Raw genomic sequence first — 26,493 nt, 5'->3', positions numbered from 1 at the left:
CCAGGTGGTTTGTTCCAGGAATCCCTGTCCAGATACCAAAATCTGTGGATGCTCAAGTACATAGTATACAATGGAATAGTGCTTGCATAAGCCTACACACACCCTCCTATATGCCCTAAATCACTTCTAGGCTACCTGTAATACCTAATACAACGCAAATGCTGTGCAACTAGTTGCTGGTTGTGCAGCAGATTCAAGTTTTGCTTTTTGGAACTTCATGGAATTTTTTTCGATTCTTTTCAATCTGCAGTTGGTGGAGTTTGTGGCTGTAGATGCTGAGGAAAGATGGCCAGCTATACAGGCTTGAGCAAAAAAGTCAGCTTGTAGATGATTTAATCATGTGTGAGAGCATCGGAAGGCTCAGTCATAGGTCCCCTTGAGCCGTGTGTGACTGTGGGCACAGGCTGAGCATGCAGCTCCAGCCACTTGGGTCAGTCAGAGGAGCTGGGCACCTTGAAGGGCCGTCCAGGGGTCTGTAAGGTGAAGCATGAGGGGTGGGGGCTGAAGACAGAGCCAGGCACAGGGAGGGCCGTGACCTCCTGATTGACAACTGATCCCCAAACAGAAACCTGGACAGTGCATTCAACTCTTGTTCCCAGGAAATAGTCAGAATACAGGTGGTCAGATGCATCCTCCCTCTTCTGCCCCTGGCCCAGGGCCTCCATTCCATGCTCCTCTCCCCACGCATACCCCATTCCGCTCTGCCAGGGGCCTGACAAGCTTCCTGACATGGTGCCCATGCCCGCCCTTCCCACCTCCCCTCCCCTCCTCCTTCACCCCTGCCTAAGCAAGGTCCAGTGGGCTGACCCTTCAGTCCCCTGAGATGAGGAAGCGGGAGCAGGAGAGTGGGAAGGGGCTGGGTTCTGGGGAATCCTCCAGCCCTCACAGGCTCCACAATCTAGCCCTGGCCTCGCAGCCTTGATGTGTGGAGCTGACAGGTCAGCCAGGCTGTGCCAGGCTGAGGCTGAGGGCCTCAGGCAGCGCTGGGCCAGGGCTTTGTATTCACTTTATAGACGGGAACGTGGAGGACTAGACAGCTAAGGCACCCACGAAGCCAGGCCAGCTATCAGCCGGACAGCATCTGGGCTGTGTCCACCACCCAAGGCAGGGCAGGCCCACTGTCCTCAGGCCTCCCCAGTGGGAAGGAAAAGTCAGGCACATGGTCAAGCACAAATTGCCTTTATTGGCTCACGGATCCAAATGATGGGACAGGCTGGTGTGGACATGACCTCAGGGCCGTCTTTCCACCTCTTCCTCAGCAGGTCAGCCTCATCCCTTGTGCAGGGGCTGGGGCCAGGGCCATCAGACTCGGACCCCTACAGTAGGGGCAGAGGGAAAGAGCCTCCCACAGGCCTGCTGACCACGTCCTGGGAAGGACCCCGAGCCACGTCACACACGGCCCTCCTGAGCCATCGATCAGGTGAGAAGGTGACCTCGGACAGAATGTGGCTGGCGTGGGGGGACAGGTGGGCCCTGGGAGCAGAAGGGCAGCACCCCAACCTGGGTCTGTGTGGCGGTTGGCTAAGGCACGGTGGCTGGGCCGTATCCTGCTGCAGAAGGCCAGAGAGGAGCTGGGACCCCGACCCCCTCAAGATGTGCAGCTGATAGGACGCAACTACTTTTTCCGTCGGGGGGTCTGGGAACCACTGCTGTCGTTGGGGGCTGAGGCAGCTTGTTTGCTGGCAGTGTCCTCCCTGGGGGCTGGCCTGTGCTTCTCCTCCCTGGCCAGAGGCGGGGCCCAGGGGCCCAGTAGGGCCTGCATGACCCTAATGCCTGCCACGGTCAGGAGGAGCCCCCAGAGGATAGTGGGGGCCTCCAGGGGAGATAGCTGTTTCCGTACCCAGTGGAGGGCCTGGGTCAGGGTGTTGCTGGAGCTGCGGGCCCGAGGTGGGCTCTTGTCCTGTGGAGGCAGGATTGAGGAAAGTTCAGGGGGCCACCCTGTGGCCACCCTGCCATCTGCCCCAGCCTGGCTAACACCTTTCTACCTGAAGGCCGAATTGCCTGAGTAGCATGTCCAGCGTCGGGTCCCCCAGGGACACAGGTGGGAAAAATTCCTCCACCCACTGGCGGCGCCACCACTGTCTGCAACAGCACAGGGCGCTCAGGCGGCGGCGGCGCACAGGCCCAGCATCCCACGGGCCCCAGTACCCGGCTTGGCACCCGGCCTTACCCCTGCTCCCCAGGCTGCGAGAACCAGTACTTATAGCGCTGAGCTCGCACATAGGTTGGTGGCTGCTTGTGGAAGGGGTACCCAGATGCGTGGTTCTGGATGAGGCGGATCACTGCGGGGGGTGGGGACGGTACTCAGCATTTGGTGGCTGCCGCGGCCCCACCCCACCAAGGCCCTGCCCCAGCCCCTTGCCCATCAAGGCCCCACCCCTCCAACCCAGCCTCACCAGGCTCCTTGCCCTGCAGCAGGCGAAGGACCAGGCTCGTGAACCAGGGACTGTGCGTGTGGGGGCCCAGGGCCGCGAACCACATCTGCCAATCAAGGCGCGGCTGGTGGGGTGTCACGATGGGGGGCGGCCGGCTCACGTTTCCGGGCTTGTACATGAACTCAATCTCCTGCCGGGTAGAGTCACCTTAACACAGCCAGTAGGACGTGGTTCCCCACTCTCCCCAACTCTGTGGAGCCAGCCTGGTGCCTTTCACAGGGGACCGGGGGTGCCCTCACCGTCCAGTGATGTCCGTCATAGCTGCCCTCCAGCACCACCTCAGGCCGCCCACCCAGACCAGTCATTCGGCGGAAGAGACCATAGGAGTTGGCCAGCTGCAGGTGCTCCACGGCGCCAAACAGGCGGTGGGCTCCAGTCCAGAGACGTCCATGGGTTGAGGGCTCCATGTAGGAGTATGGCACCTGGAGACAGGTACGCAGAGGCTCAGCAAAGACCTTCCAGTCCTCTCCCAACCCCTCCCCCTCCCCTGAAGGGCTACCCACCAGGCTGATCATGAACAGAGCCACCGTGGCGGTGCCAAAGATGGACAGCTGGACTGCAGCACAGAACTTCTGCAGCCATCCTTGCACCTGGGTCCACCTGGGGGGCAGGGGACCGAAGTGCAGTCAGGCCTGCCCTGCACAGCCCTATCCCACCCCCTCAGACAGTATACCTCCAGAAGGCAGTCAGCAGTTCCCAGGCAAGGGAGGCTGCCCCCAGCCACATGGTGGGTAGGGTCACCGTCTTTAGCCACTGGGAGAACTGGTGGAAGGTGAAGGCTGTGAAAGGAAGAGGGTGTGAGGGGGGCTGGAGGGTGTGAGGAAGGTGGTCCAGCCCCTGCCTTCTGAGGTTATCTCTGGCACTCACTTGTTTTGGAGTGAACAGTGTGCTGCTCCCAGTCGACCTCCAGGCCAAAGTAGTGTACCATGCCGTAGGCCAGCAGCCCGTAGACTGCCAATTCCAGGAGCAGGGACAGCATGGCCAGCAGAGCCTTGGGCCAGGCTGGAGGGCAAGACAGTCATCGGTCGGCTGGGAACAGGGCTGGAGGGTCCATATATGGCCGGGGGCTGGGGTCACTTGGGGGTGTTGGCACCACCCTGGCGGGCAGCAGGTGTGAGGATGGCTAGCTGCCTGGGACAGGCTGACACTCACAGGTGGGCGTCCTCCTGCGGCGGCTGTTACCCAACTTCGCAGGCAGGTGAGCATCATCCAGGAGGGCAGTGGTGAGCACCAGGGTGAGCAGGTTGAAGAAGTTATAGTTGCCCGTGATGATAATCAGGACTTGCAGCAAGACCTGGGGAGGGGCTGGACTCAGGGTTCCCAGGGCCGCCCCCTTCCTGGGCCCTTCAGAGCCTGCTTCCAGGCCCCTCTGCGCCCCACACCCGGGTCTCTCCTTCAGGCCCCTGTGCCCTCCTCATCACCTCCTGGCCTCTGCTGTTCCCACTCCAACTGTTCTCGCCCCCTGCTCGCACCTTCCTTGGCTCCTCACCAAGCTCAGCATGCCTCGTGTGGCCCTTCCCCACCTGCCCCTGCTAACTTAAGGTGAACAGCCTCCAGCGAGGCTGCAGCCTTGCCCCACAGGCACAGCTTCGCACCTCAAGCTAATGTGTTCCTCTGCCCATGAAGCCTTTCTGAAACTGCTGGCACCAGACACCCCATCCCCGCTCTCTGGGCCCTCTGAGCAGTGCAGAAGAAGGCCATGTCTCTCTGATGGCTGAGGACCCCACCCACCTGGGAGTAAAAGGCAGCCAAGCGCAGGCGGCGAACAGGAGCGAAGAACAGAGGGGGCACTGCGATCTCGATGAGGAAGGTGGCCACCACGCAGAGCCTGTGCAGCCAGATAGGCAGGTGGTGGGCGAACCAGGAGGCTGGTGTGGGCAGGCACTGCGTCTCATAGTGGTAGGTGAGGGCTGCAGGTAACAGGCAGGTGATCAGAGCTGGGCAGAGCCCCCAAGATGGCCCCATGTCCAGGCAGGGACCCTCACCGGTGAGCCCCCACCATGCGGGGCAACGGCTGGTCAGCTTGACCACGCCCGATGCAAACATGAGACGAAACAGCAGCCAGCGTACGAGCCAGAAGGGTAGGCCTTCGTGGGGTGAGGCCCCTGCCACCCTGCCCTGGGGAGCCTGCTTGTGGTGGGGGGGCTGCCTCAGAGGGGCCACTAGCACAGCCAGGAACCCAGTCTCCAGCAGCAGGGAATCCCTGTGGGGAGAAAGAGTAGCACAAAGGGCCCCTCCCCATCAAGACTGCTCCCCCCGGGGGTCCTCCCAGAGAGACAAGCACCCCACCCATCCCACCCACCCAGCCTCCTGAAGCCCCACACCCAACAGTCACTCACCACTGGAAATAAAGAAACACCTGGCCCACCTGCAGGGAGAAGGGCTGTCAGGGAGCAGGGGGTGTGTGTCTGCAGAGGCAGGCAAGGCAGAGATGGGGTGGGGTGGAGGATGGATGGGCCTGGACTGAGTTGGTGACAAGGGTCCCAGAGGGGCACTTGCCTGGCAGGCAGACAGGTAGGCGGCCCAGAGCAGCAGGTAGGTGAGGAGGTGGCGCAGCTGGGGCAGCAGCAGTGCACCCAGGGCCAGCAGGGTGCCCAGCAGGCTCAGAAGCTCCAGGCCCTGGGCTGTGTCCAGCCCCAGCAGTGGCGCCTCCCAGAGCAGTGTCGGGGTCTCCCACAGCTGCTGCCAGCGTCCCTTTCCCTGCGGCCTCAGGGTCCTCCGTGCAGGGAGGATGCCCTCAGGACCATATAGGCCTGTGGGAGGGCATGTCAGGGCTAGGCCCTGGACACTGCCCACCAAGGTTAGACCGCCCCCACCTCCCCCTGAGACCTAGGTCATGACAGGCAGACTGCAGACTCTGCCCCCCCCCCCCACCCCCCGATCAAGGCCTGCAGACTCTCCAGATCCACTCAGGCCAGAACCAGCTAACATCCCAACCAAGGTCAGGCCCCAGAAGGCCTGCTCGACTCCGCAGGTCAGGGTCTGCCACCAGCACATCCCTGTTCCCCTTTCCTTCAGGTCAGAGCCTTCTCTCTCACCAGCCTACTAGGTCTGGCCCACCCCCACCTCAGGTCACCCCCGCCGCAGGTCAGAACCCGGAACCCTACTGGAGACGGACCATTGCACACCTTCCCACCGCCCACACCCTCGCGGCCTGCAGAACACGAACCGCAGCCCCCTACCCCAAGCATCAGGGCCTGGACCTCACCCCTCTACCCCGGGACAGCGGAGTGTCCGGTGGGGAGATGAGGGGTCATATGGCGCAGGCTGGGGGTGTGCCGCCCGCGCCCTCACCTGGGATCTGCGTGTAGAGGGAAGCGAAGGCAAACATGAAGACGGCAGCCATGCCCTGGAGAAAGAGCTGCCGTGGGAGCCGGGAGCCCGCCATGTCCGCTACGCGGCGGGCTGGACTGGAGCCCGGGGTCACGCCCGGCCCCGCCCCGCTCCGCGGCGGCAACTGCAAACCCCGCCCATCCGTCCCCACGCCGGCACACGCCCCGCCCCCACACGTGCCCCGCCCCCCCCCCCCCCGCTGAGGTCACTTCCGTCGCGCTTCGGCCGCTGTACGTCAGAGGTGTGCGCGGGTCGCCCTGAGCTACATCGTTTCCTGGGCGGGAACAGCAAAATGGCGCCAGAACTAGTGGCGGGCTGAGGCTACTGGCCCCCTCCAAGCCGGAGCTGTGGTCCCCGGGCCAACCCGGCCCCTCCCGGACATGGAGGACGTGGAGGCGCGCTTCGCCCATCTCCTACAGCCCATTCGGGACCTCACCAAGAACTGGGAGGTGGACGTGGCGGCCCAGCTGGGCGAATATCTGGAGGAGGTGAGGGCGGCCCCCGGGGAGTGGCGCGGGGCGCGAGCTGCCGGGCATCCCCGCCGCCTCCTGGTGTGTGTCCGTCCGGCGCTCTAACCGCACTCGTCCTCAGGCTCGTTTCTTTTATCCATTTCTGCCCCGAGAAGACATCCCTTATTAGATTAAGCTGGAACTGTCATTACAGGTCCAGTGAGCACTGAAATTGATTTAGTGGGTGGTGACCAGCACTTTTCTATAATAGAGTAGAATAGAATTTGTGTGCATGTTTGGGTGTGTGAGAGATCTGGATCATGATATAAGAGATTTCTTATCTTAGATTTTCAAACCAGTTTCAGGCTACTGCCATGTTCATCGCATCACCATTAATCTTTTCTCCATATTTGACAACTATGTCTAGACCTCGTTAAGGAGCTGTCCGCCGCATTTCTGTACTTCACTTTTACTCCTCAGCGCACTTGTGTTGCTCTTGCTTAGATCAGTAATGACCTCCCTCTTACCAAATCCAAGGGTCACCACAAGTGTCATCCTAGCAGCATTTGTTGGGCTGACCACACCCTCTTTTTTGAAACAGGTTTTGGTATTCTGATTTTCTTCTAATTTCATTGCTGACTGTTTCTCTCCAGTCTCAGTGTTGAGCTCCTCAGGGTGTGGCCTGAGCCATCTCTCTACACACTTCCCCTAAACAATCTAATTTATTTCCATGACTTTAGGTATCTCGTGTATGAGGACAACTCCTAAATTGGTTTATTTTCCCCCTGCCCTCCTCCCATTTATATTTACATTCCAGGCCTTTTCTCTGAATCTGTTTTGTGTTTACAGCTACATCTTGACGTTCCACTTAGATGTCACACAAGCATCTCAGACTTAATATGCTTAAAGGAAAGCTCTTTATTTTCCTGCTCAAATCCCAGTGTTCCTGATCCTGGTACATGGCACCACTGTTAACCAAGGGAAAGCTAAGAAAAGCACACTCCACACCAGTTCACCCATGAGTTCTGTCAGTTATGCCATCAGAATTTCACTTGAATTCACCCGTTTTCCTTTTTCTCTGGTTCAGGCCACCCTCTGGCTCAGATTCATGTAAAAACCTTCCTTCCCAGACTCCCTACTGTTGTTTTTGGCCCTATGCAATTCATGCTCCACCCAGCTACAAGTATTATTCTTTAAAGTTAAAATCAGACTACAGCACTGCCCTGGCTAAAACCTCTCAGTGGCTTTCCACTGCTCTCAGAATAAAATCCAAACTTCCTTCTCTGGGAGTGAGGGGAACAGCTCAGTGGTGGATTAGCTCTGCACGAGGTCCTGAGTTCAATCCCCGGTACCTTCATTAAAAATAAACAAGTAAATCAACCTAATACCCACCACCCCCAAATAAAAAACAAACCTCCCTTCTCTGAATCTGGCATTGCTCACTGCTTTCGCCTTGTCTTAGGCTCTTCACCTGTTCTTTCCAGCCAGTTAGTCTGCAACACCCAAGCTCATTCTTTGCTGAGGGTTTTTATATTTTTTGCCTTTGCTGGGGAATATTCTTCGCCAGTTCTTTTTATGACTGATTCCTTGTTGTCCTGTATGTTTCAGTGTAAATGCCAGCTGACCACTGTGTCTAAAATAGTTCTCTCTGGTAGTGCCTTCTGTATTTTAGAATGCTCATTACAGGCTGTTCTGTACCTTGTTTGTGGTCTGTTTCCACGCCAGCATGTAAATTCTGGGAGGACAGGGACCATGTTCATGCGCTCTTCCCTTTGCTTAATAGAACGCCTAGCACATAGTAGGTGCAGAATAAATGTTTGTTAAAAGAACAGTTGATCTGATGATGGGCCTTACATGCTTGAACGTACAATCTCCTGAGAGAATGCAGAGAACTGTGCCAGGTGGGGCTACTGCAAATTCAGGCTTCCACATGGAGCAGGGTGCTTGGGGGTGCCTGGTAAACCTACTTCCTTTCTTGGTCAGCTCCCCTCCTGCTTCGTAGGTCTGCTTTTCCAAACCTTCTCTGCCCTGTGAAGCCCTGGTTTCCCTGCCTCTGGTTTTGTTTTCCTCCTCCTTTCATTTTACACACAGCTACCAGAATACTTTTCTTCTTTTTTTAAAAACACATTTTATGTTGTAGTTCTCTCTCATCCATTTATTGACTCATAATTGTTGACTGTTGTGTGCTAAGAACCATCAAACACTGAGGAAACAGTGGCAAGCGAACAGCAGTCCCTGCTTCATTCTTGTGGGAAGTTGGATCTAATGCAGTAACCACCCAGAGTTGTAAACATAACATGCATTCAGTGCTCACTCAAGCACTGTTTTATGTGCTTTGTGTATATAAAGTCATTTCATCCTCACGAGAGCCCTGTTAGTACAGATACCGGTTCTACAGAGGGGTAGAGAGGTTAAATGCTCAAAGTCCTGGCTAGCAGGTGCCAGAGCAGAGCCCACCCTCCTCCCCACTCGTGTGTCTTTGTGTAACCACAAACTGCTGAGAGGTTTGAAAAGAAAGTTGAGGGTTCCATGAGGAGTTTGACTGGGGGACCTAACTTTGGTTTCCTTTTTTTTGTGCCTGTGACCTAACTTTGGGATGAAAGATGTGGCCTTGTAGCGAGCTGAAAAGTGTTCTATGGTTCTGGGGCGGAACGTGCTTGGCACCGGGGAGGGCCGAGGACTGGAGGGGAGTCTTGTCAGATGGGGGTTCTGTTTAGGGTTAGGGTTTTTTTCTAAGAGTGGCTGAAGCCTGTTAGGGTTCTGAGTGGGGTGAGGTAATCTACCTCAGATCTTAAGACAAGCGCTAGCTGGCGTGTGAGGAGGTGAGTGGAAGGCAGGAGAATCCAGTTAGTGCTGGCGGCAGGCCAGAGGTGAGGCTGGCTGAGCGAGAGTCCGGGCACTGTGGAGAGGAGCCGGCTGGCAGGATGAAGCGGAACATGGGATCGGCGTGACCTGGGCAGAGGTTGGACAGGGACTGTGAGAGAAGGCGAGATGGAGCTAAGAGCCCAGGTCTCTAGTGGGTGGCTGGGCGGGCGGGCAGTGGACAGCTAGAGAGCAGTGTGAACCTGTTGAGTGAGAGTTCCGATTAAGACATCCCAGTGGAGTTTGAAGAAGGCAGTTGGACGTAAGGGTTGGGCTTCAGTGGGAGGTCCAACCCGGAGTGTGCATTTAGGAGTCGTTACAAGGTGAATGGAATGTGAGGTCCTGGGAGCGTTGGAGGAAAGGGCCACCTCCTCAGCTCAGAGCCCGGGAGGCCTGGCTTCCCTCTCCTTCTGTCCCCTCCCTGCACGTCCACACATCCAGGATGCTCTGCACTCCCCCGGACCGGTGTGCTCCTGTTTCCTCTCCTTCCCAGACTGACCTCGCAGACTCCCTCTGTCCTCAGGAACGTGTGCCAGAGTGGGGCCCCAGCCCCGCCTCTCTCCCAGCACGCCCTTTGCTTTGGACGTGTTTGCGTGATACTTGTTTTCCTAACTAGTTGAGTCCTGTGTCTGCTGAGTGCCTTTGTGTGGTGGCCGCTCTTCCCGAAAGGCCTTTCCCTCCCCCTGCCCCGGGAGCAGGCTCTCCCGTCTGTCTCAGCCCCGACACCACCACTTTGTTCATCACACTGTGACTGGACTAGAGGCTGGAGTTACCCTAACATTGCTCACAGTCCCCTGGGGGAGGAGAGACCCCCAACAGTGTGACAGGACCACCCAGATAGGGCAGCAAGGCCCAAGGCATGTCCGAGGGAGACTGAAGAGTTTATAGTGGGCATGGCTGGGAGTGGGTGTTCCAGGCAGATGGAGATCAAAGGTGAAGAGCTTGAAAACCATGTTGGGCCTTCAAAGTATTGACCCCGAGAAGAGTAGGGGAGGGGCCAGGCTGTGGGGAAGACCCTGAGTTACAGGTGGAGATAAAGTCTGGGGACAGTGGCATCTCAGTGGCGATACCTAGTGGGCAGCAGCTGATGAGAGAGCTGGTCTAGATGGGCTTGGAAACTGTTGGCATACAGTCGGTGGACACAGACATTTAATGGGTGGTTACAAATGGGACTCGGGAGGCTGGGAGAGTTGGATGCTGCAGAGAACAAAGGGCTCACTTGAAAGCATTTCCTGAGTTTTTTGCTCAGAGGATTGAGATCCCAGTGTTTTATCTCTGTCTGCCTCACCCTAGAGGCTCCCCAGTCCTTCTCCCAGGGTGGGGGTCTTCCTGCCAGTCTGCCCAACTTGGCCTCAACTAGGAGGGAAGCGGTATGGAGCACCTCCAGAGAGGAGCTGGTGTGTAGCTCTGGTTGTTTGTGGATGATGCACTCTAGGGGCCTCCCTCTTCCAAAACACCAGGTCTCGGAGATCACAGGAAGTAGGGGAAATCATGGAGATCTGTCTTTCTGTCCCCCAAAGTGGACAACTCATGAGTCCCAAACAGCCAGAGCTGTCAGTCTGAGGGCTGCTCTTGGGACCCGTCAGGGAGAGGTATGTGTAGACTCGCTTCCCACCACCCTGCTCTTGTGTCTTGCAGCTGGACCAGATCTGCATCTCTTTTGATGAAGGCAAAACCACAATGAACTTCATTGAGGCCGCACTGCTGATCCAGGGCTCCGCCTGTGTTTACAGTAAGAAGGTGGGTCCCACTTGCCCTTGGTCTTGGCATTTTAGTATCCAATGGGACCGAGGTCTGTGGTCCTGCTGGGGCAGGTGACAGGCTCCCCATCTCTGACCTGCCTCCTCTATGATTCCTTGCGACCTTTTAATGCCAAAGAACAAGCTTGAATTTAAAATCGCAGGGCTCACTTCCAGACACCCAGCAGTGTACAGGAGAGCCTCATACAACAAAGGCTCACCCAGTCCAAGGTGGCAGGAGTCCGCACTCTGTTGTAGAGTAAGGAAAAGCAGAACCACTGGGGAAAACCAGTGTTTGGGACACGCCCACGAGAAGGAAAGGTCGGAGGAAGGTAACTCAAGAAAAGTCCAGTTGTGGAAGTCACAGTAACAGGGAATCTCAAGGCTGAAGAAAAAAGACCAAAAAGGTTGAAGTTAATTTGATCCATACAGTAAGGACTTCCAGGTATCTGTGGGGTCTGCAGTGAGAAAGTCGCCAGGGAGTTTAGTGAATGGAGAGCCAGACTGCTGGAGATGGGGGGTAATGAGAGATGAGAAAGGACACAGTAAATGTGGGTTCCTCTTGAGAAATTTTACTGAAAGGGAGGGAAGAGATTGGGTGGTAACTAAAGCAGTGGCTCTCCACCCAGGCTCCAGTTGGGATGGCTACCAGGGCCTGGACCGCACCCAACAGAGTAAAGCAGATCCAGAATCCTGGGGGTGGGGGGCACACAGGCAGGTAGCAGGATTTCTTGAAATATCCTCAGTGACGGCCAGGAGCGAAAACCACAGAGCTAGGGGTGGCTGGCCTGGGTTGGGGGGACAGGGAAGGGGAGCAGGGAGAGGAAAATGGGTGAGACAGAGTCCCAGGGTCAGGGACCTGGGCTGACCGGCTTGCCTTGAAGAGGGAAAGACACCTCCTCTCAAGACACAGGGGAGACGAATGTCTATGTAGCAAAGTTGGGCACCGGCTCTGGGGGTTCATGCCAAAGGTCCTGGTCTTCATGATGGAGAATGTAAGTCAACTACTGACCATCAGTGACTGGACAGAAATTTGGAGAGTGAAGTTTGGCAAAAGTTCAACATTTTTTTTTTGCTGAGGGGAATGCAAAATAAAAGGTTAATGGAAAGCATTGCTAGTCTGGGGAAGAGCCCATGCACCATGCTGTCTGCACGGGGACCAGTGGCCACATTTATGAGACTTCCTTCCAGCAGTGCTCAGCTGCCCCGAGTATGAGAGCGAGGATTGTGGACCACAGTGCTGGTCCAAAACTGGCATCTAGTTGGGGGGTGGGGACTAAAAGGTGCCCAGGAGGGGAGAGTTCAGGAGTGTACTGAGGAGCTCGGTAGTGGGGTCCCAACCAGACAGGAGGGAAGGTAGCCCATGTGTGTGGGGTGGAGTGGACCTACCTCGGCACCAGGAGACATCAAGACAGCCTGAGATTTCGTTGGTGTTTGTCCTGCATAATTCCATGAAGTCAGATTCCTGTATCTTGTGCTTGTCTTAAGGAGGAGTGTCTACAACTAACTTTGAAAGCAGAAAACGTAAGGTGAACTGATAGACAAGTATGTGGTGAAACAAGTGTAGTGACACGTTAGCATGGGGTCTGCAAGGCGTGTGTGAGGTGTGCAGGCCGTAGTCAGCACTGACCAGTGGGCTTTCTGGGGGGATGGAAGTATGATCTGTGCTGTCATGTATGTGTGCTCCTGAGCCCCTGAGACATGGCCAGTGTGACGGAAGAGTCTTGAGTTTTACTCACTTTAAATTAAACTTGAATCGATAAAGCCACACGTGGCTGAGGCTGCTGTGTTCGGTAGTGCAGCGCTGGACTCCTGCACCCCCGGGCGCAGGTCCCTGGGCTCCCACAGACCGAGGTTACCTTGTTTCCGAGTCTCAGTTGACCCTCGTGCACAGTGAGAATAGCAAGAGCTGGTGACTCGGACAGATGAGATGAGACGAAGCAGAGGCCCGTGTGTGTGGCAGACACCTGCAGAAGCGCATGTGTATTGTTTCTGGCGCGTGGGATCTGTGGGTCAGGTTTTGCTCGCTGTTGTGTTAGGCATGTCAGCCTGGAGGGAGTAGCCCAGAGGCAGCCCTTATCCCTGCCCTACTGGTGAGTGCTTTGTGGTCAGGATCTGGAAAATCCCAACCCTCACCCTGACAGTGGGGCATCCCAGACTGTGGCTGGAGCTGTGCTGGGGCCAGTGGAGACTCACAGGTGCCCCTGGGAGGGGGAGGCGGTGGGCTGAGCCTGCAGGGGCAGTGCATGGGGTGCTGGCTGGGGGCAGCACGGATGCAGGCTGCAGGCAGGCTGGTTGGGGTGCCTAGAGGGAGGGCACACAGGGCTGCGTTTGGAGCGGGGTGGGTGCCACGCACTGCAGTGGCCACGCCTGCTGCTGCTGTGTGGTGTGAGGGGACAGAGGAGGAGCAGCAGGGAGCTTCGGCCCTCAGGTAGTTCTGATGAAATGTACTGGTTCAATTGAAGAAGTGCTTTTGGCAGCCAGATTGGGTGGAATTGTGCTGGAGGTTTTGGAGAGGGCCCTGAGCATTTTGGGTGGGACCCTCTGTTCTGCGTCCTCAAGTCTTACTTATGGTTGGCAGGTGGAATACCTCTACTCGCTGGTCTACCAGGCTCTCGATTTCATCTCCGGCAAGAAGTGAGTACTAGAAGCACACGGCAGGAGATGGGGCCTGCGTGTCTGCTGTGTGTGGGGCGGGGAGGTCCTGCAGCCTCAGTGATGCTCACATGCTGACTCTCTCTCAGGCGGGCCAAGCAGCTCTCCTCTGCCCGGGAAGACGGGGCCGACGGGGATGGCAGCTCTAGGGCCCCCAGGGAGGAGGATGAGGTGAGATTTTTGGGGTGCGTGGCGTTGGCCGCTGCACCTGCTGAGCACACCCCTGAGCTCTTGGTCTCCCCACAGTTCCTGTTGCTGGATGACCTCCCCGACTCCCGCACTAACGTGGATCTGAGGGGTGATCAGGCCCCCAGTGTGAGTGCCCCTCCCCTGTGGGTGGGGGCCACACTTAGCTGATGGGGGTGTTGGAAGGTGGTGTTGTGCACATGGGCTCCCTGCCCAGATCCACGGCCCACCTGTTCTCGGCCTCTGTGCAGGACACCCTCATCGTCCCCCTCCTGCCTATGGCCCTGGTAGCCCCGGATGAGATGGAGAAGAACAGTAACCCCCTATACAGGTGGGGGCCTGAGCCCAGTGGGCGGGGGCTGGGGTATGCTGGGAGGGGGCTCTACTGCCTGTGTTTCTGCTAGCACAGCTGTCATGGGGAGGTCCTGGCCAGCCGGAAGGATTTCAGGATGAATACGTGCACCCCCCACCCCGGAGGAGCCTTCATGTTGGAGCCAGGGGGCATGTCCCCTATGGAGGCCCTGCTGCCGAGGGACCAGAAGTGTGAGGCTTGGGCACCAGGGGCCTGGTGGGAAGGCAGGGTCTTTGGGGTGGGCTATTTGTCAGGTACCCTGTGCTCACCAGCTCTGGATCTGGGAGTCCCTCCCTCACCGGGCACCCACTCTGAAGACAGGGCCCCTTTGCCCATCTTTGCCCACAGCCAGTTCCGTCCCAGGGTGCCTGAGTCCTGCACCTGCGCTGTGCTCCCCTCCCCAGCCCTGGCTCTGCCGGGCCCCTGGGAGGGGCCTTCTGCAGGGGAGTTGGGCCTACCCCGTTCAATCCCCCGTCTTTCCTAGTGGCTGGGAGAGCTGAGGAGCAGCCAATGGAAGTCTCTGTGTGCAGAAGTCTGGCCCCTGTACTCAGCGTCTCCCAGGAGCCAGGTGAGGAGAGAGCTCCCTGGTGGACTTGTGGGTGGGAGTAGGGGGACTCTGCTTGGGGTTGCACTCAGGCAGCCCAGCCTGCCCACCTCTGCCCCCTTGTTGAGGGTGAGGCATTGGGGCAGGCCTCTGAGGTTTGGACCCACCCCCTCCTCTCCAGGCAGACATAGGTGGCAGCATTTAAAGAGGAAAATTTCTAACGCATAAAATGAACCAAATGAGACGCAGCAGCAGATGAGAGTGTAACATGCTCTGCTGTTCTCTCTGGTTCTGACAGATGCAGCTGAGGGGGAGGCAGCTCCCCATTTGCTGTCTGGTCTTCAGGCTCCCTGGGACTGACCAGTTTCTTGCTTCCCTGCCCAGGCACCTCTCTGGAAGGCCCAGTGCCTGGATATAGGGATGACGAAGAGGATGCAGAGGGGGCGGCAGTGCTCCCCGAGGCCGTGGCCCCCGAGGTCCCTATGGAGCCCCAGGAGCCCAGGAGTCCAGAGCAGGTGGGACCCACAGTGAGGCCTGCCAAGCTTCAGCCCTCAGCCAGGCCAGCCCTGGCGGGGGGCAGCCACGCTTATCCAGGAAAGGCAATCCCATGGTCTCTGCCCCACTCTGCCTCTCTGGTCCTTGCACACCAGGGCAGTGGGTGTGTCCTTCAGCCACCCTGGACTGGTCCTGCACCCAGCCCTTTTGAGCGGTGGCTTTCATGTCCCTCCCTTCTCTGAGCAGCTGCTGCTTCTCATGCCCTCTGGTGCTCTTGGCTGCTCCTCTGAGTGGCAGCTGGCCTTGAGCTGACGCCCCTGAGGTCAGGCTGGCCGGCACCAAGGGGCCTGCCTCCCTCTCCCCCCGAGGGTCAGCTCTGTGCCCTAGCCTAGAGCTAAGAAATCTTTTTGTTCGTTATAAGAAAAAACCTTGTTACGCTCAGGAGAAACTATTAACATTTGATAACTTTGGTTAGTAGATGCATAGATGTTTATCATATTTTTTTTTTTTGTATTTTTTTTGAGAAAAAGTACCCCATGATCACTAATTTACTAGTTTGTGTGTTCTCTTAACGTTTTTCCTAGAATTTTTGCTTTAGTTTTGTCACTGAACTACTTGAACTTCCTGCCCCACCCCCAGGGTCCCTGCAGGGTTCTTGGTGTCTGGCCCAGAGCAGAGCTGCTATGGGGGGGGGGGGTTTGCTGGAGCCTCAGGTGGAGGAGAGAGGGGAATCCAGGCATTTCTCTGCAGGGCATCACCCAGCCCAGGAAGTGCCTGCTGCGGGAGCCTGCCTCCCGGCTGAAGGTGAGGGGTCGTGGGGTCTGGACCCCAGGGAGGGCATGCGTGCTTGAGGCCCACAACCCACCGCCTCACTGCTGCCAGCGCTCTTGGATGCCAGGCTCCTAGCCTGAGGCCCTGCGCCTGGCTTGTGAGGAATATTCCTTGCCTCATAATTGAACTTCGCTTGGGCATCTCTCTCCCTGTGTGTCCAGACTGGGGGAGGGTTCCTGTCTACCATATTCTCGTGTCTGCTTGTGCTCTGTGCTCAGGAGACCCCAGACCCCTGGCAGGGCCTGGACCCCTTCGACTCCCTGGACTCGAAGCCCTTCAGGAAAGGTAACTGGGGGAGGGGCACTCCCTTTGGGCACCCGAGTGGGGCTCACTTGGCCTGCATGGAGGCTGGGGCTCCTAGGGCATGTGGGCACAGTGGCCTGCCCTGGGCCATGGTTGTGCTCTAAGACTGTCTGCCTGCCCCCAGGTAGGCCCTACTCCGTGCCCCCCTGTGTGGAGGCGGCTCCGGGACAGAAGCGCAAGAGGAAGGGCACGGCCAAGCTGCAGGACTTCCACCAGTGGTACCTGGCTGCCTGTGCGTGGGGCTGTGGGCCTGGGCCTGGGCCAGGGCTGAGGGTCCAGGTGTGGCTTGCGGGCCATTGGCTTAACTCCTGCTGACCCAGTCCTCTTGTAGATGCTGACCACGCTGACAGCAGGAGTCCCCGGCGGAAGGGCCCCTCCTTTGCAGGTGAGGTGGGGGCCTTCTGTGTGCTCTCCTGGGGGATGAGGGCCCCACACTCTGCCCCCTCCCCTCAGCCCAGGAATACCCGAGGCCCTGGGTGGACTAGGGTGGACCCAGGCGGGTTGTGGGAGCCCCCTCTCACAAGGCCTTTGTGTGCAGACATGGAGGATCTGTACTGGAGGCACGTGAAGGAGCAACTGGAGACCCTGCGGAAGCTGCAGAGGAGGGAGGCAAGTACTGGCCACTGTCTAGACCACACTTGGCCCCACTGGTGGGAGACAGCAGTGCCTCTCAGATGCTCTCTCTGTACAGGTGGCTGAGCGGTGGCCGCCAAGGACCGAGGAGGGGCTATGGCCTGCGGAGGAGGACCGCCTGGAGGACTCCTTAGAGGATCTGGGAGTGGCAGGTGGGCACCTACTGGGGCAGGCCAGGTCGGGACTCAGCACCTGCTGCCGGCTGACCGGCTTCCTGCTGGGGTCCTCTGCTCCCAACAGGTGACTTTCTAGAGCCTGAGGAGTATGCAGAGCCTGAGGGGGCAAAGCCCGAGGAAGATGGAGACCTAGGTAGGTCTGGGAGTGGGCTGCTGGCTGGCGGGCCATGAGGGGCTCTGAAAACGGGAGGAAGGAGAGGTTGTGGCTCACAGCTGCCCACTGTCCAGAAGCAGAAGCCATGCCGGCGTCCCTGAGCTATGAGGAACTGGTCCGAAGGAATGTGGTAGGCCCAGGTGGGAGCTGTGGGGAGTGGGGAGAGGGGCCCCTGCACAGAAGGCGATACAGCCCCTGGCCCGCCCCTAGGAGCTCTTCATCACCACGTCTCAGAAGTTTGTCCAGGAGACAGAGCTGAGCCAGCGCATCAGGGAGTGGGAAGACACCATCCAGCCCCTGCTCCAGGAGCAGGTGAGGTGTGCTGGTTGGGCCTCTGGCTGAGAACAGGAGCATCCCACTGCCTGGTGGGCTAGCCCCAGGACTGTGCCCCTCCCTTTTGCAGGAGCAGCACATGCCTTTTGACATCCACACCTATGGGGACCAGGTGGTCTCAAGGTTCAGGCAACTCAACCAGTGGTGTCCCTTTGCGGAGTTGGTGGCCGGGCAGCCTGCCTTCGAGGTGTGTCGCTCCATGCTGGCCTCCCTGCAGCTGGTGAGTGGCCTAGGAGCCTGTGTGTGGGGAGGGTGGTCCCTGGTCTCTGCTGATATGTTGTCCCTCCAGGCCAACGACCACACGGTGGAGATCACCCAGCAGCCGGGGCTGGAGGCAGCTGTGGACACCATGTCCCTGAGACTGCTCACATACCAGCGGGCCCACAAGCGCTTCCAGACGTATGCCGCCCCCTCCATGGCCCAGCCCTGAGCAGGGAGCACTGAGACCAGGAGTGGGCCCTGGAGCCCTGTCTGCCACGGTGCTGGGCATGCATCTGCTCACCTCGCCTTGCTTCCTGGCTGGCCCAGCCTAATAAAGTGTTGCCATCCCACCAATCCCTTAAAAAACCTTTACAAAACTGTTCTGTGTGGAGGAAAGGGCTGGCCATCTCCTGCACCTCAGGGAGCAACCAGGTCCTGAGCCCCTTTTCTGCACTGGCCTCTGAAAGCTGCTGGTACAGACCACACGCACACACTACTGGGTCACATCCCTTTAATGACCCTGCTCAGTGCAGGACGCTGCGGAAGGCAGCCATGTGGCGCCGCACGCTGTCTGCAATCTGCTCAGCTGACCTGGCCCTGCTGTAATAGTCTGTGAAGAGGCCGTCAGGGCTGAGCAAATAGATGGCGATGGAGTGGTCCACAATGTAATCCTGGTCCTCGTCCTTGGGGCCAGCGCTGTAGTACACGCGGTAGCTGCGGCTGACCTCGGCAATCTGCTCAGCTGAGCCAGTCAGGCCCAGCAGCCTTGGGTGGAAGTCCTGCACGTAGCGGGCCATGGCGGCCACGTCATCCCGCTCAGGGTCCACGGTGATAAAGAGGGGCTGCACGGGGGGCAGGCCAGGCTCTGTCTCCAGCTGCCTCACCACCTGCACCAGCTTCTCCAGCTCATCTGGGCAGATGTCGGGGCAGTGAGTGAAGCCAAAGTACATTAGCACCCACTGGCCCCGGAAGTCGGCTTTGCAGCGAGCCTGGCCCCAGTGGTCCAGCAGGCTGAAGTCACCCTGGCCCACAGCAGCCTGATGCAGTGCCTCTGTCCGCTGTCGCTGCCGCCGCTGCTCCTTTTCTGCCCTTGCAGCCAGCCAGGCCCCACCTAGCCCAGCCCCAAACAAGGCTGTGATCAGCAGCCTAGTTCGTAGCCCAGGACCCTGGGGCCGGCCCTGCCTGCCAGCCTCCACAGGGCCCTGCCTTGACAGGAGCCGGCACCTCACATGTGGGGCCTTGCCTCCTGGGGTCCTGGGGAGGGCAGGAGGCTTGAGCTGAGAGAGCCCGTGCCAAGCCTTGGGTGCCCGAGCCAGCAGCAGCATGGACCTGGTGCTCCTGGAAAAGAGCAAAGGTTTTGGAACCAGGAGGTGCCTCGGCCTCCTGGGTCATCCTCCATCATTCTGGGGAGACTCGCCACCATCTGAAGGACCAACCCCACACGGGCTCAGCTGGGCTCAGAAGTGCTTCACCTCTGAAACTTCGCACTCTGGCCTAGGTGTTATCAAATGTCCCTGCCTGTTCCTCTTGTCCTCCAGCCTGAGACCCTCATCCATCTCATCCCACCTGGCCCCTGCCCCCTGGTCCTGCTGCTGGCTGGCCTGCCCCTGCAGCTCTAACCAGCCTAGCCCAGCGCTGCCTGTGTCTGAGTGAGCTGACTGAAAGCATTCCAAGTGCATGCTTGTTGGGATTCCTGAGCATATTAGTCTGTGTGCAATAAACTCCCATTTCTTGACAGGAAGTGGGTGAGTCTCTGGCTTCAATCCCCAAAGACTGACTCCGACCCTTCTGCAGCCTTTCTCTTGAGGACCGCTCCAACCATGGAGCTTTGGTTCCCTCCCCAGGCTCAGCCGAAACCCCCCGTCACCCGCACCCAGTCTGCAGTTACCTCCTGATGCCGCTCCGCCGCCGCCCCTTCCACCCTGAACCTTTCTGGGTGGTGGTCACCTGGAAGGGAAACAAGGTTTCCACTTGTCTGGAGCCTACCTTGTCCACAGCCGGGTATCCGACAGCAGCTCTGGGCTGGCGGCCCACGCTCTGCTGTTGCTTCGGTGACCTCCGACCCTTTCTCAGGGTCCTCTGGAGGTTTGCTAGGAGGAGGTCTTAGGACTCCGCCTTACCTGCTCCGCTGCTGCTGGAAGGGCCTTCTCGAAGACTACTAAATGTCCGGCCTCTGCCCGGTCCAAAGGTTCCTGGGCTTGGGCTCTGGGCTGGATGACCTTGGACACGTCCCTTAGTGTCTACATCAGCTTCCTCCTTTGCAAAGTGCGCTGTAAGCGGTGCATGAAATGGGCCTGCAAGCGAAGGCAGCCTGTGGACGTTTCCAGGGCCCCTCTCCTCCAGAAGGCCCCTCTTCTCAAGGAGCCCCCTCCAGAGCGCCCTCCAGGAACGCGCCGCGCTGGGTGGCCTTCCAGGTCCTCCGGACGCCGGCGTCGATGCCGCGTGCCTGTGGATGAGACCCAGGAAGCAGAGCTTGGCGCCCGCCCTGCTCGGTCCCTGGGCGTATGCGTTAACGGCGTCGCGCTCGCGCAGACGAGCGTGGAGCCAGCGGGCGCCGGGCCGTGCGCATGCGCCAAAGGTGCAGGACTCCCCCCGTCAGAAGTCACGTGCCGGAGGGCGGTGCGAGGAAGCCCCGCCCATCCTCGGCGGCCACGCCTCGCCCGGCGCGGTCTGCACTCGCCCGGGGTTTCCACCTTCTTGCTCCCGGCCCCCGTGGAGCCGCACGGGCACCCGCACCAATGAGCGCCTCTCGGGGTTCGTTGCCGCGTGTCGGCCAGCTCGCGGGCGCGGGGGGCTGGGGGTGAAAAGCTGGGCTCAGGAAGGGAGGGGCATGGGCTACTGGACGGACGGAGGTCTCTGGGCGTAGGGCTGAGCCAGAGCGGGTGCCCCTCTACCAGTCCCCTCACCGAGCCTGGTGACGGGTGACTGGGTCCGCAGGCCCGGGGGCCTCCGCACAGCAGCGCCTTCTCCACTCCAGGGAGTGGCCTACGCTGGGGTTGTCCTTGGCGGTCAGAGCAACCGCCCCGCGCCAACCTGCGGAGACACGGCTCAGCGTGGACCCGCCCATTATCTTGCGTGTCGTCAGACTCCAGTCCTTGATGCATCCTTGGTTGCCAGTTCCCGTGGAGTGAGGGGATCACAGAAGGCTTGGGAGGGGACGGGAGAGACCTGAAGCAGGCAGTGTGCTTGACTTAAGCGGTGGGGGTCAGGAAAGCCTTGTACCTGGCCCGGGCGGGAGGGTTTCCCCAGACCAGATCAGCCTTGCTCAGATAAAGCTGAAGAAGGAGGAATGCCAGCACGGAGTCCAGTCCCAGCAGAGGCAGGGTGAGACAGGGCTGCTGGGAGGACTAAAAGGTTCGTGGGGACCAGGCTGCCCAAGTTATGAAGGGGAGTTTGGGGCCACATGAGATCCACACCATCAGAGAGGACACAACCACACGGCGACCCCTACGGAGAGGCCACACTGGCTCCAGAAGGCACTGGTGCTTGCCTGCTCCCACGCCTGTGGCTGAATAGGGACGACTGCGGTTTCCCTGAACTTCCTGTCTACCACCAGAGCAGACAGGCTGTCTGTCGCCTTCTCACTGAGGATGGGGGCTGTGGGGGAGGCTACGGGTCTGGAGATGATGGAGATCCTGGAGCTTCCCAGGAGATGTGGAGGATGCTGAATCTCCGGTCTGTCATGAGGGGTCAGGGATCCAGAGCATGGGGTAAAGTTCCCTATGTGATGGGATGACAGGTTGTGCATCAGTCAGGTCACCCTCTTGAGTGGGTGATCAGGTATCCTGTGATGAGCATACACTGACCCTGGGTTTGGGTCAAATCACCGGTGATTGTGTGTGTTCACAGCTTGGGGTCTTTAACATGCAGGAGGTGGAGTCTGGGGTGAGGTCACCTGTGATGAGTGGCAGGCTGTCGACAGTGTCTGTTACATCTCTTGCTTCATACAGGATTCCATCTGCAAGAACCAGCTTCCTGCTCTGACCCACAATACAGCAGCTACTTGCCCCGGCAGCCCTTGCATCTGGCCAGCCCCCCCCCCCCCCCCCCGCATAAGGGCTCTTGGTGACCTTCAGTGGCCTCTGATCAGTAACCTCATCACTGACCCCGACTGAAAACTCATCAGCAACCTTGACAAAATGTTCAAAATCATGACCAGTGACTTAGGAATGATTCTGATAAGTCCTCACTAATGACTCGTCCAGAATATTGATCAATGTCCTGTGGCTCATTAATGATTAATCAGAGGCCTGTCAGTATTTTACAAAGTCCCTATTAATGACTTCAATCAAATTTCCATTGATGATCTTGATCAAAGTCCTAGGCGCCATGAATAACTGGTCAATATCCTCACTAATGATCTTCTAGAGAGTCTGGCCAATGTATCCATCAATAACCCAGGTCAATGACCCATCAGTGGCCCACCTGTACCTGCTCTGGGCTCTAGGTGACACTAAATCCAGAAATATCCAAGGTGCTCCCCATGTGCCCCAGACCATGTCCACTGATCATTGGTACATGCTGGACAGGGATGCTGAGTACACCTGCATAGTCACATCCCCACCCCCACATTTCTCCTCACCTTCCCTGGTTAGAACTTCAACTGGAGTTAAATATTTACTAAGCAGTGTAGTGGGTATTCAACTGGAGAGGGAACTGAAAACAGATTGTCCTGGTTTGGGATGGGGGTGTCAGTGGGGGAGGAGGCAAGTACCTCTCGCTTGAGGCACAAGTCTGGGGGTGGAGGGGTAGCAGTACCGGCTCTTCCTTTGGGAGTCCTGCCTGCGGAATCTAGGAGGGAGAGCTGGAAGACTTGTTCCTGTTCTTGGGGGTTGATGGGAAGGGAGATTCAGGTTCTGTCCTGGGGTCCTGTTTGGGCCAGGCTTGAATTGGGCTGCTGACCTCTTTGAGGTCAGAGTTTCTGGTCTTGAGAGGAGGCATCTTTTAACCTTGCAGCCACAGGCAGGCAGGGCAGGTGCCAAGACTCTGCCTCAGGGCACGTTTGTCCCCGAGCTATAGGCACCAGGCCACTCCAGCTGCTGCCCAGACTTGCCCAGGACGGGTCAGCGCTGCAGTCTCCACCAGATCCATGCCTCGCAGGCGGTTGGCAAGATCATGGCCCCTAGGCGTGGGTACAGTGGTGTAGGCAGCACAAGGAGGGAGGGCGTTCCCCCTGCAGTAGGTTATCCTGAGTGGCAGTGGCAGTGGTGGGGCGCTATGGCGTCGCCGGGGGCAGGCAGTCTCTGGGCCTGACCTTTGGGTCGGAGTCAGGGGCGGCCAGCCGTCGCCACGCATGGATTTGCGCGCCCTGTGCCTTCCAGGACGGCACTCACGAAACCCCTGACTTCAGTAGGCAGTTGCTTGGGCTCCGGCTCCCTCCCTGGGAGAGTTCAGCAGATTCAACTGGGGCAGGTGGGGACAGGGGTCCGCAACTACTCCGGGCTGCGACACACTTGGAACCTGTCGCCGCCCTGTGTCCGTGTCACTGCAGCCAGGCTCACTTGTCCCGACCCGGTTCCCGTTTTTCTCTCGTGTAGTCCCCTCAGTCCTGTGTCTGTGTCGCCCGTGTGCATGTCTCCATGTCTGGCTCCCACATCTCGGTCTCACAACTGACCCCGGTCCGTACCTGTCCTGCACAGAGGCCCTAGCCCGTCTTCTTTCGAATCCTAGCGGGTTCCTCTCTGTCTTGCCGGCGGCCACAGCGTGGGAGCGGCGGGATGGCGCCTCCGGCCAGATCCACGGAGGGGCGGGGCCTCGCGGACAGGCGGGGCTCTGGGCCAATCACCGCCTTGGAGGGGCGGGTATCCCGACCAATCACGAGGGCCCGCTTGCGGCCTCTCTTGCCCGCCCGCCGCGCCGCAAGCAGAGGGAAGGCGACACGCTGCTGGCTCCCGAATCTTTTAAGAAAAACATTTGTGGGGCCGCGCCCGCCCGGCCGATCAGTCATTCACGTCCATCAGCATAGGGGCCAGGTAGTCTGAGTGACGGATCCCGAAGCTCCATCCGCGAGGCTTCCGGTGCTGCGGATCCAGGAGACGTCGCTGGCCTGGCACAGCCGGCCGGCCCCGGGCTCCCGGACCCCAACCTAGCTGAGACCCGCGACCCCGCCCCGGCTCCCCTTCCCCCCCGCCCTGACCCTTCAGTCTGAACTACAGACCACCTGGTCCACGTTGTAGGCCGCGGGCCCGGGATTCAAGGTGTTGCCTTGGGGGAGCGATGTCCGCGCCAGCATCGAGAACTGGGGGGCCCGGGGCTTGTAGACCCCAGGGTTCACCGCGTGGTAGGCGCAGGGTCCTGGGGTCTGCAGGAGGGCGGGAGGGCGGGAGTGGTGCTGTGTCCGGCCTCCAGGCCCGCCGACCACTGACACCTCGCCACGCGGTGCGGGAAGTCCCTCTCCCACCTTGCTGAGGTCCTCGCAGAAGCTGCCCACCGCGCTGCGCCCGTAGATGGAGTAAGTCGGGGCCGAGATTTTACCGACGACACGGGGGCCCAGGAGTGAGGGCACAGTGTAGGTCCCGGGGCCTGGAGGAGCCAGCGAGGGTGGATCTCTGCGGACCAGTAGGTCTCCCCACCGCTGCCAGTGCTGAGTGGACCTTTCTGGATTTACCTGGGGTCTGCGGCTCCGCGCGGAAGCCCCAGTTTCGGGGAGCGATGGTGTGCCGAGGTGCGCTGGGGTACGCCGCATTCCCCGCTCGCTCCGGAAAGTACCTGCCTGTGGGGCGGACCGAGGGGTGGGCCAGAACTGGGTTGGGGGCCCGGGCTCGGGTCCAGGGATTAGGGGGAATTCCAGCCACGATCTGTCAAATCCCGTTGGGCTTGAATTCTTCTGAGATCCGGATATGGGGGGACCGAATTTGGAGTGTTAGGGTGCCCAAAGGGGACTCGGGGCCCAGGTGGGGGGGTTTCCCGAGTGGGCGTCCCTGGAGGCGGCCTGGAGTTGGGGAGGTGGGAGTTCCAGGGTCCTGACCGGGTCCCGGAGTGAGGAAGGGCGCTGAGTGGCGCGGGCGGCCGTAGATGGAGTAGGCGGGGGCGCTGTCGCGGCCGCGCACCGTCATGCGAGCGGGCACCAGGTAGCCGGGCCCTGGGCCGCACGAAGTCTGCTGCGTGGGGAGGCGCGCGCCGAAGGTGAAGGCGGGAGCGCGGGGCCGCGACGGATCGTGCAGGATGTAGCCTGCGGGGCGCCGCAGCATGACCCGGCGCCGGCCACTCCACTCCCGGCAGCCCCGCCCGCCCCTGCCCCGGCCTGCCGCTGGTACCGGTGTTGGGTGGCAGCTTGTACTTGGGTCCCGGGCCGCTGTAGAGAGCTGCGATGGGGCCGCGGGGCAGGTGTGGCCGCCACGGGCCGACCCAGACGTCCGAGCCCATGGCACGGTGGGAGTGCTGGCGGCCTGCAACACCTGCGGACACAAGGTGGCGGCGCCGGCCCCTCCACCCCGACTCGCTACTCGCGGGGACGCACTCCCCATCCCCTCCCTCTTCGCCCGACTCCGGGGCGGGCCCACGCGTATCCCAGGCGCCAGGAAAACAAACGGTAGCTTCCCCGGCTCGGGGGTAGGGGTGTAGGGGAGTGGGGGGCGCGGGGCAGGGACAGAGATTTGAGGCCATCTCCCAACCCCCACCCCCAAAATGAATTCAGTGGGCGTGTATGTGCGCGCGCCAAATTCGGACTCAACCCTGCTGGAGAGGAATTCTCTGGAGTTCTGGAGAAACAGGATATTTGAGGGACTTCTGGGGAGGTTACCGGGGTGAGGGGGCGGCGTGGGGGACCTGGTGCCCGAGGTAAACCCCGAAGATGATGCACTGACCTGCTCCTGTGTCTCCCGGCTAGGAAGGCAGGGTGGAGTGCCTGGATTCCCGCCCCTGCCCTGCCCAACTCCTAGACCCCATTGTGTCCAGGTCCCGCCTCCTGGCAACCAGAGTGCACCACCACCCTGGCCCTGCCCTCCACCCGCCCCCTCCCCGCCCCCTCCCCGCCCTGCCTCCCCTCCTTGGAGTCCGCAGTGGCAGACATCCTGCAGGCTAGGCCATGGACCAGAACTCCGTCCTCACCGTTTCACGGGCTTCACTAGACCCATTCCAGAAATGGACAGATCTGCAGACAGAAGCTAGTGGGAGAATAAAGAAATCAAGCTCAGTTTAATTATTATGTGTAGAGAGAGAACTTTGCATCTATTTAAGCCCATGGAATAGTTGCAGAAAATAACCATGTACCAGGCCACAAAAAAGCCCATTCAGGTTGAATAAAGAGCTATATATAACAGGACACATTATCTGATCACAATCCAAAACAATTCTAAGCAAACAGTAAAATATTTTTTAAAAAGTTAATTACTTGGAAATTAACAGATTCTCTTTGAAAATGCCCTGGATCAAAGAGAAACTCAAATGTGAAGTTACAAATTATACATAAAACTGCAAAGGCAGATCCCTTCACACCCAGCTTTAGAAGACATAGCTAAAGCTGTGTTCAGAGGAAAACATATAGCCATAAATGACTTCATTATTAATGAAGAAAAATTTTAAATAAAGACACTTAGCATTTATCTTACAAACATTAGAAAAAAGAACAGTCAAGTAACCTAAAAGAATGGATCTATTCTGCCAACTTGGCCACTTGCCTACCTCCCCCTGGAAAAGAAGGGCCAGGAGGACTGCCCAGTGATCTGGTGGGAATTCCTAGCCTGTGACCAGAGCTCTCAGCCAGTGCTCCTATGGAGTGAGAACCAAGACCAGGGTTGCTGGGAGCCCCTGTGGTCTGGAGCCTCCAAGGGGCCTCCTAGGGTTGAAAGGGAGAAGCCTGCAAGGGTGCTTT

General features: G+C 58.9%; 5 protein-coding genes across 11 annotated transcripts; 1 reads left to right on the top strand and 4 right to left on the bottom strand.

Annotated features, from left to right (window-relative positions):
- Window positions 1–1,162: 1,162 nt before the first annotated feature.
- Window positions 1,163–5,883, bottom strand: LMF2 (lipase maturation factor 2). 2 transcript variants are annotated; one of them, XM_031463569.2, is made up of 14 exons: window positions 5,730–5,883; window positions 4,935–5,188; window positions 4,775–4,803; window positions 4,421–4,638; window positions 4,167–4,345; window positions 3,588–3,729; window positions 3,303–3,437; window positions 3,109–3,214; window positions 2,939–3,035; window positions 2,675–2,857; window positions 2,397–2,565; window positions 2,171–2,282; window positions 1,986–2,082; window positions 1,163–1,900 (listed from the first exon to the last, which is right to left on the bottom strand). In XM_031463569.2, exons 1-14 carry the CDS (start codon window positions 5,821–5,823, stop codon window positions 1,616–1,618), a joined length of 2,100 nt encoding a protein of 699 aa, XP_031319429.2. In that variant the 5' UTR covers window positions 5,824–5,883; the 3' UTR covers window positions 1,163–1,615. The 2 variants fall into 2 exon arrangements, with proteins under 2 accessions (XP_031319429.2, XP_064347390.1); XM_064491320.1 differs by lacking the exons at window positions 4,421–4,638; window positions 4,775–4,803; window positions 4,935–5,188 and having other exon boundaries at window positions 1,476–1,900; window positions 5,730–5,867.
- Window positions 5,884–6,029: 146 nt separating this feature from the next.
- Window positions 6,030–18,035, top strand: NCAPH2 (non-SMC condensin II complex subunit H2). Of its 3 annotated transcripts, none has more exons than XM_064491316.1 (20): window positions 6,030–6,256; window positions 10,718–10,819; window positions 13,400–13,455; window positions 13,563–13,644; window positions 13,720–13,788; window positions 13,911–13,990; window positions 14,069–14,202; window positions 14,496–14,579; window positions 14,940–15,070; window positions 15,801–15,854; window positions 16,100–16,166; window positions 16,309–16,416; window positions 16,516–16,569; window positions 16,723–16,793; window positions 16,876–16,969; window positions 17,058–17,126; window positions 17,222–17,277; window positions 17,358–17,459; window positions 17,551–17,700; window positions 17,803–18,035. In XM_064491316.1, the coding sequence occupies exons 1-20, from the start codon at window positions 6,149–6,151 to the stop codon at window positions 17,908–17,910; spliced, it is 1,779 nt and encodes a 592-aa protein (XP_064347386.1). In that variant the 5' UTR covers window positions 6,030–6,148; the 3' UTR covers window positions 17,911–18,035. The 3 variants fall into 3 exon arrangements, with proteins under 3 accessions (XP_064347386.1, XP_010998297.3, XP_064347387.1); XM_010999995.3 differs by having other exon boundaries at window positions 6,031–6,256; window positions 17,770–18,035; XM_064491317.1 differs by lacking the exon at window positions 15,801–15,854 and having other exon boundaries at window positions 6,031–6,256; window positions 17,770–18,035.
- Window positions 18,036–18,178: 143 nt separating this feature from the next.
- LOC105106158 (protein SCO2 homolog, mitochondrial) lies at window positions 18,179–20,234 on the bottom strand. Of its 3 annotated transcripts, XM_010999992.3 has the most exons (3): window positions 19,802–20,233; window positions 19,570–19,628; window positions 18,179–19,019 (listed from the first exon to the last, which is right to left on the bottom strand). In XM_010999992.3, exon 3 carries the CDS (start codon window positions 19,004–19,006, stop codon window positions 18,206–18,208), a length of 801 nt encoding a protein of 266 aa, XP_010998294.1. In that variant the 5' UTR covers window positions 19,007–19,019; window positions 19,570–19,628; window positions 19,802–20,233; the 3' UTR covers window positions 18,179–18,205. The 3 variants fall into 3 exon arrangements, with proteins under 3 accessions (XP_010998294.1, XP_010998296.1, XP_010998295.1); XM_010999994.3 differs by lacking the exon at window positions 19,570–19,628 and having other exon boundaries at window positions 19,802–20,234; XM_010999993.3 differs by lacking the exons at window positions 19,570–19,628; window positions 19,802–20,233 and adding an exon at window positions 19,668–19,795.
- A 176-nt stretch (window positions 20,235–20,410) lies between these two features.
- On the bottom strand, window positions 20,411–23,420 carry TYMP (thymidine phosphorylase). Its single transcript, XM_064491290.1, is given in 3 exon segments — window positions 20,411–21,811; window positions 22,376–22,739; window positions 22,741–23,420. Coding segments are annotated over 3 exon segments (912 nt in total). The 5' UTR covers window positions 22,977–23,420; the 3' UTR covers window positions 20,411–21,499.
- Window positions 23,421–23,519: 99 nt separating this feature from the next.
- On the bottom strand, window positions 23,520–25,046 carry CIMAP1B (ciliary microtubule associated protein 1B). Of its 2 annotated transcripts, none has more exons than XM_064491318.1 (6): window positions 24,938–25,046; window positions 24,649–24,852; window positions 24,289–24,393; window positions 24,082–24,203; window positions 23,842–23,982; window positions 23,520–23,770 (listed from the first exon to the last, which is right to left on the bottom strand). In XM_064491318.1, the coding sequence occupies exons 1-6, from the start codon at window positions 25,044–25,046 to the stop codon at window positions 23,621–23,623; spliced, it is 831 nt and encodes a 276-aa protein (XP_064347388.1). In that variant the 3' UTR covers window positions 23,520–23,620. The 2 variants fall into 2 exon arrangements, with proteins under 2 accessions (XP_064347388.1, XP_064347389.1); XM_064491319.1 differs by having other exon boundaries at window positions 23,520–23,701.
- Between the last annotated feature and the right edge of the window lie 1,447 nt (window positions 25,047–26,493).

Source organism: Camelus dromedarius, chromosome 11 (assembly GCF_036321535.1).
Source record: "Camelus dromedarius isolate mCamDro1 chromosome 11, mCamDro1.pat, whole genome shotgun sequence".
Classification (NCBI taxonomy): Eukaryota; Metazoa; Chordata; class Mammalia; order Artiodactyla; family Camelidae; genus Camelus; species Camelus dromedarius.
This window is presented reverse-complemented; position numbering and strand designations above follow the sequence as displayed.

Bases quoted from the DNA above. Each gene is read 5' to 3' on its own strand.
- LMF2 (XM_031463569.2), bottom strand. From the start codon at position 5,823: ATGGCGGGCTCCCGGCTCCCACGGCAGCTCTTTCTCCAGGGCATGGCT. The intron at 4,639-4,774 runs GTGAGTGACTGT...TTCTCCCCACAG, and splicing joins GTGTTTCTTTATTTCCAGTG to GGATTCCCTGCTGCTGGAGA. The intron at 2,283-2,396 runs GTGAGGCTGGGT...CACCCCCCGCAG, and splicing joins GCTGCAGGGCAAGGAGCCTG to TGATCCGCCTCATCCAGAAC.
- NCAPH2 (XM_010999995.3), top strand. From the start codon at position 6,149: ATGGAGGACGTGGAGGCGCGCTTCGCCCATCTCCTACAGCCCATTCGG. The intron at 13,456-13,562 runs GTGAGTACTAGA...ACTCTCTCTCAG, and splicing joins GATTTCATCTCCGGCAAGAA to GCGGGCCAAGCAGCTCTCCT. The intron at 16,970-17,057 runs GTGGGCACCTAC...TGCTCCCAACAG, and splicing joins AGAGGATCTGGGAGTGGCAG to GTGACTTTCTAGAGCCTGAG.
- LOC105106158 (XM_010999994.3), bottom strand. From the start codon at position 19,006: ATGCTGCTGCTGGCTCGGGCACCCAAGGCTTGGCACGGGCTCTCTCAG.
- CIMAP1B (XM_064491318.1), bottom strand. From the start codon at position 25,046: ATGGGCTCGGACGTCTGGGTCGGCCCGTGGCGGCCACACCTGCCCCGC. The intron at 24,394-24,648 runs GTCAGGACCCTG...TCCGCCCCACAG, and splicing joins CTTCCTCACTCCGGGACCCG to GCAGGTACTTTCCGGAGCGA. The intron at 23,983-24,081 runs GTGGGAGAGGGA...GCCCTCCTGCAG, and splicing joins TCTGCGAGGACCTCAGCAAG to ACCCCAGGACCCTGCGCCTA.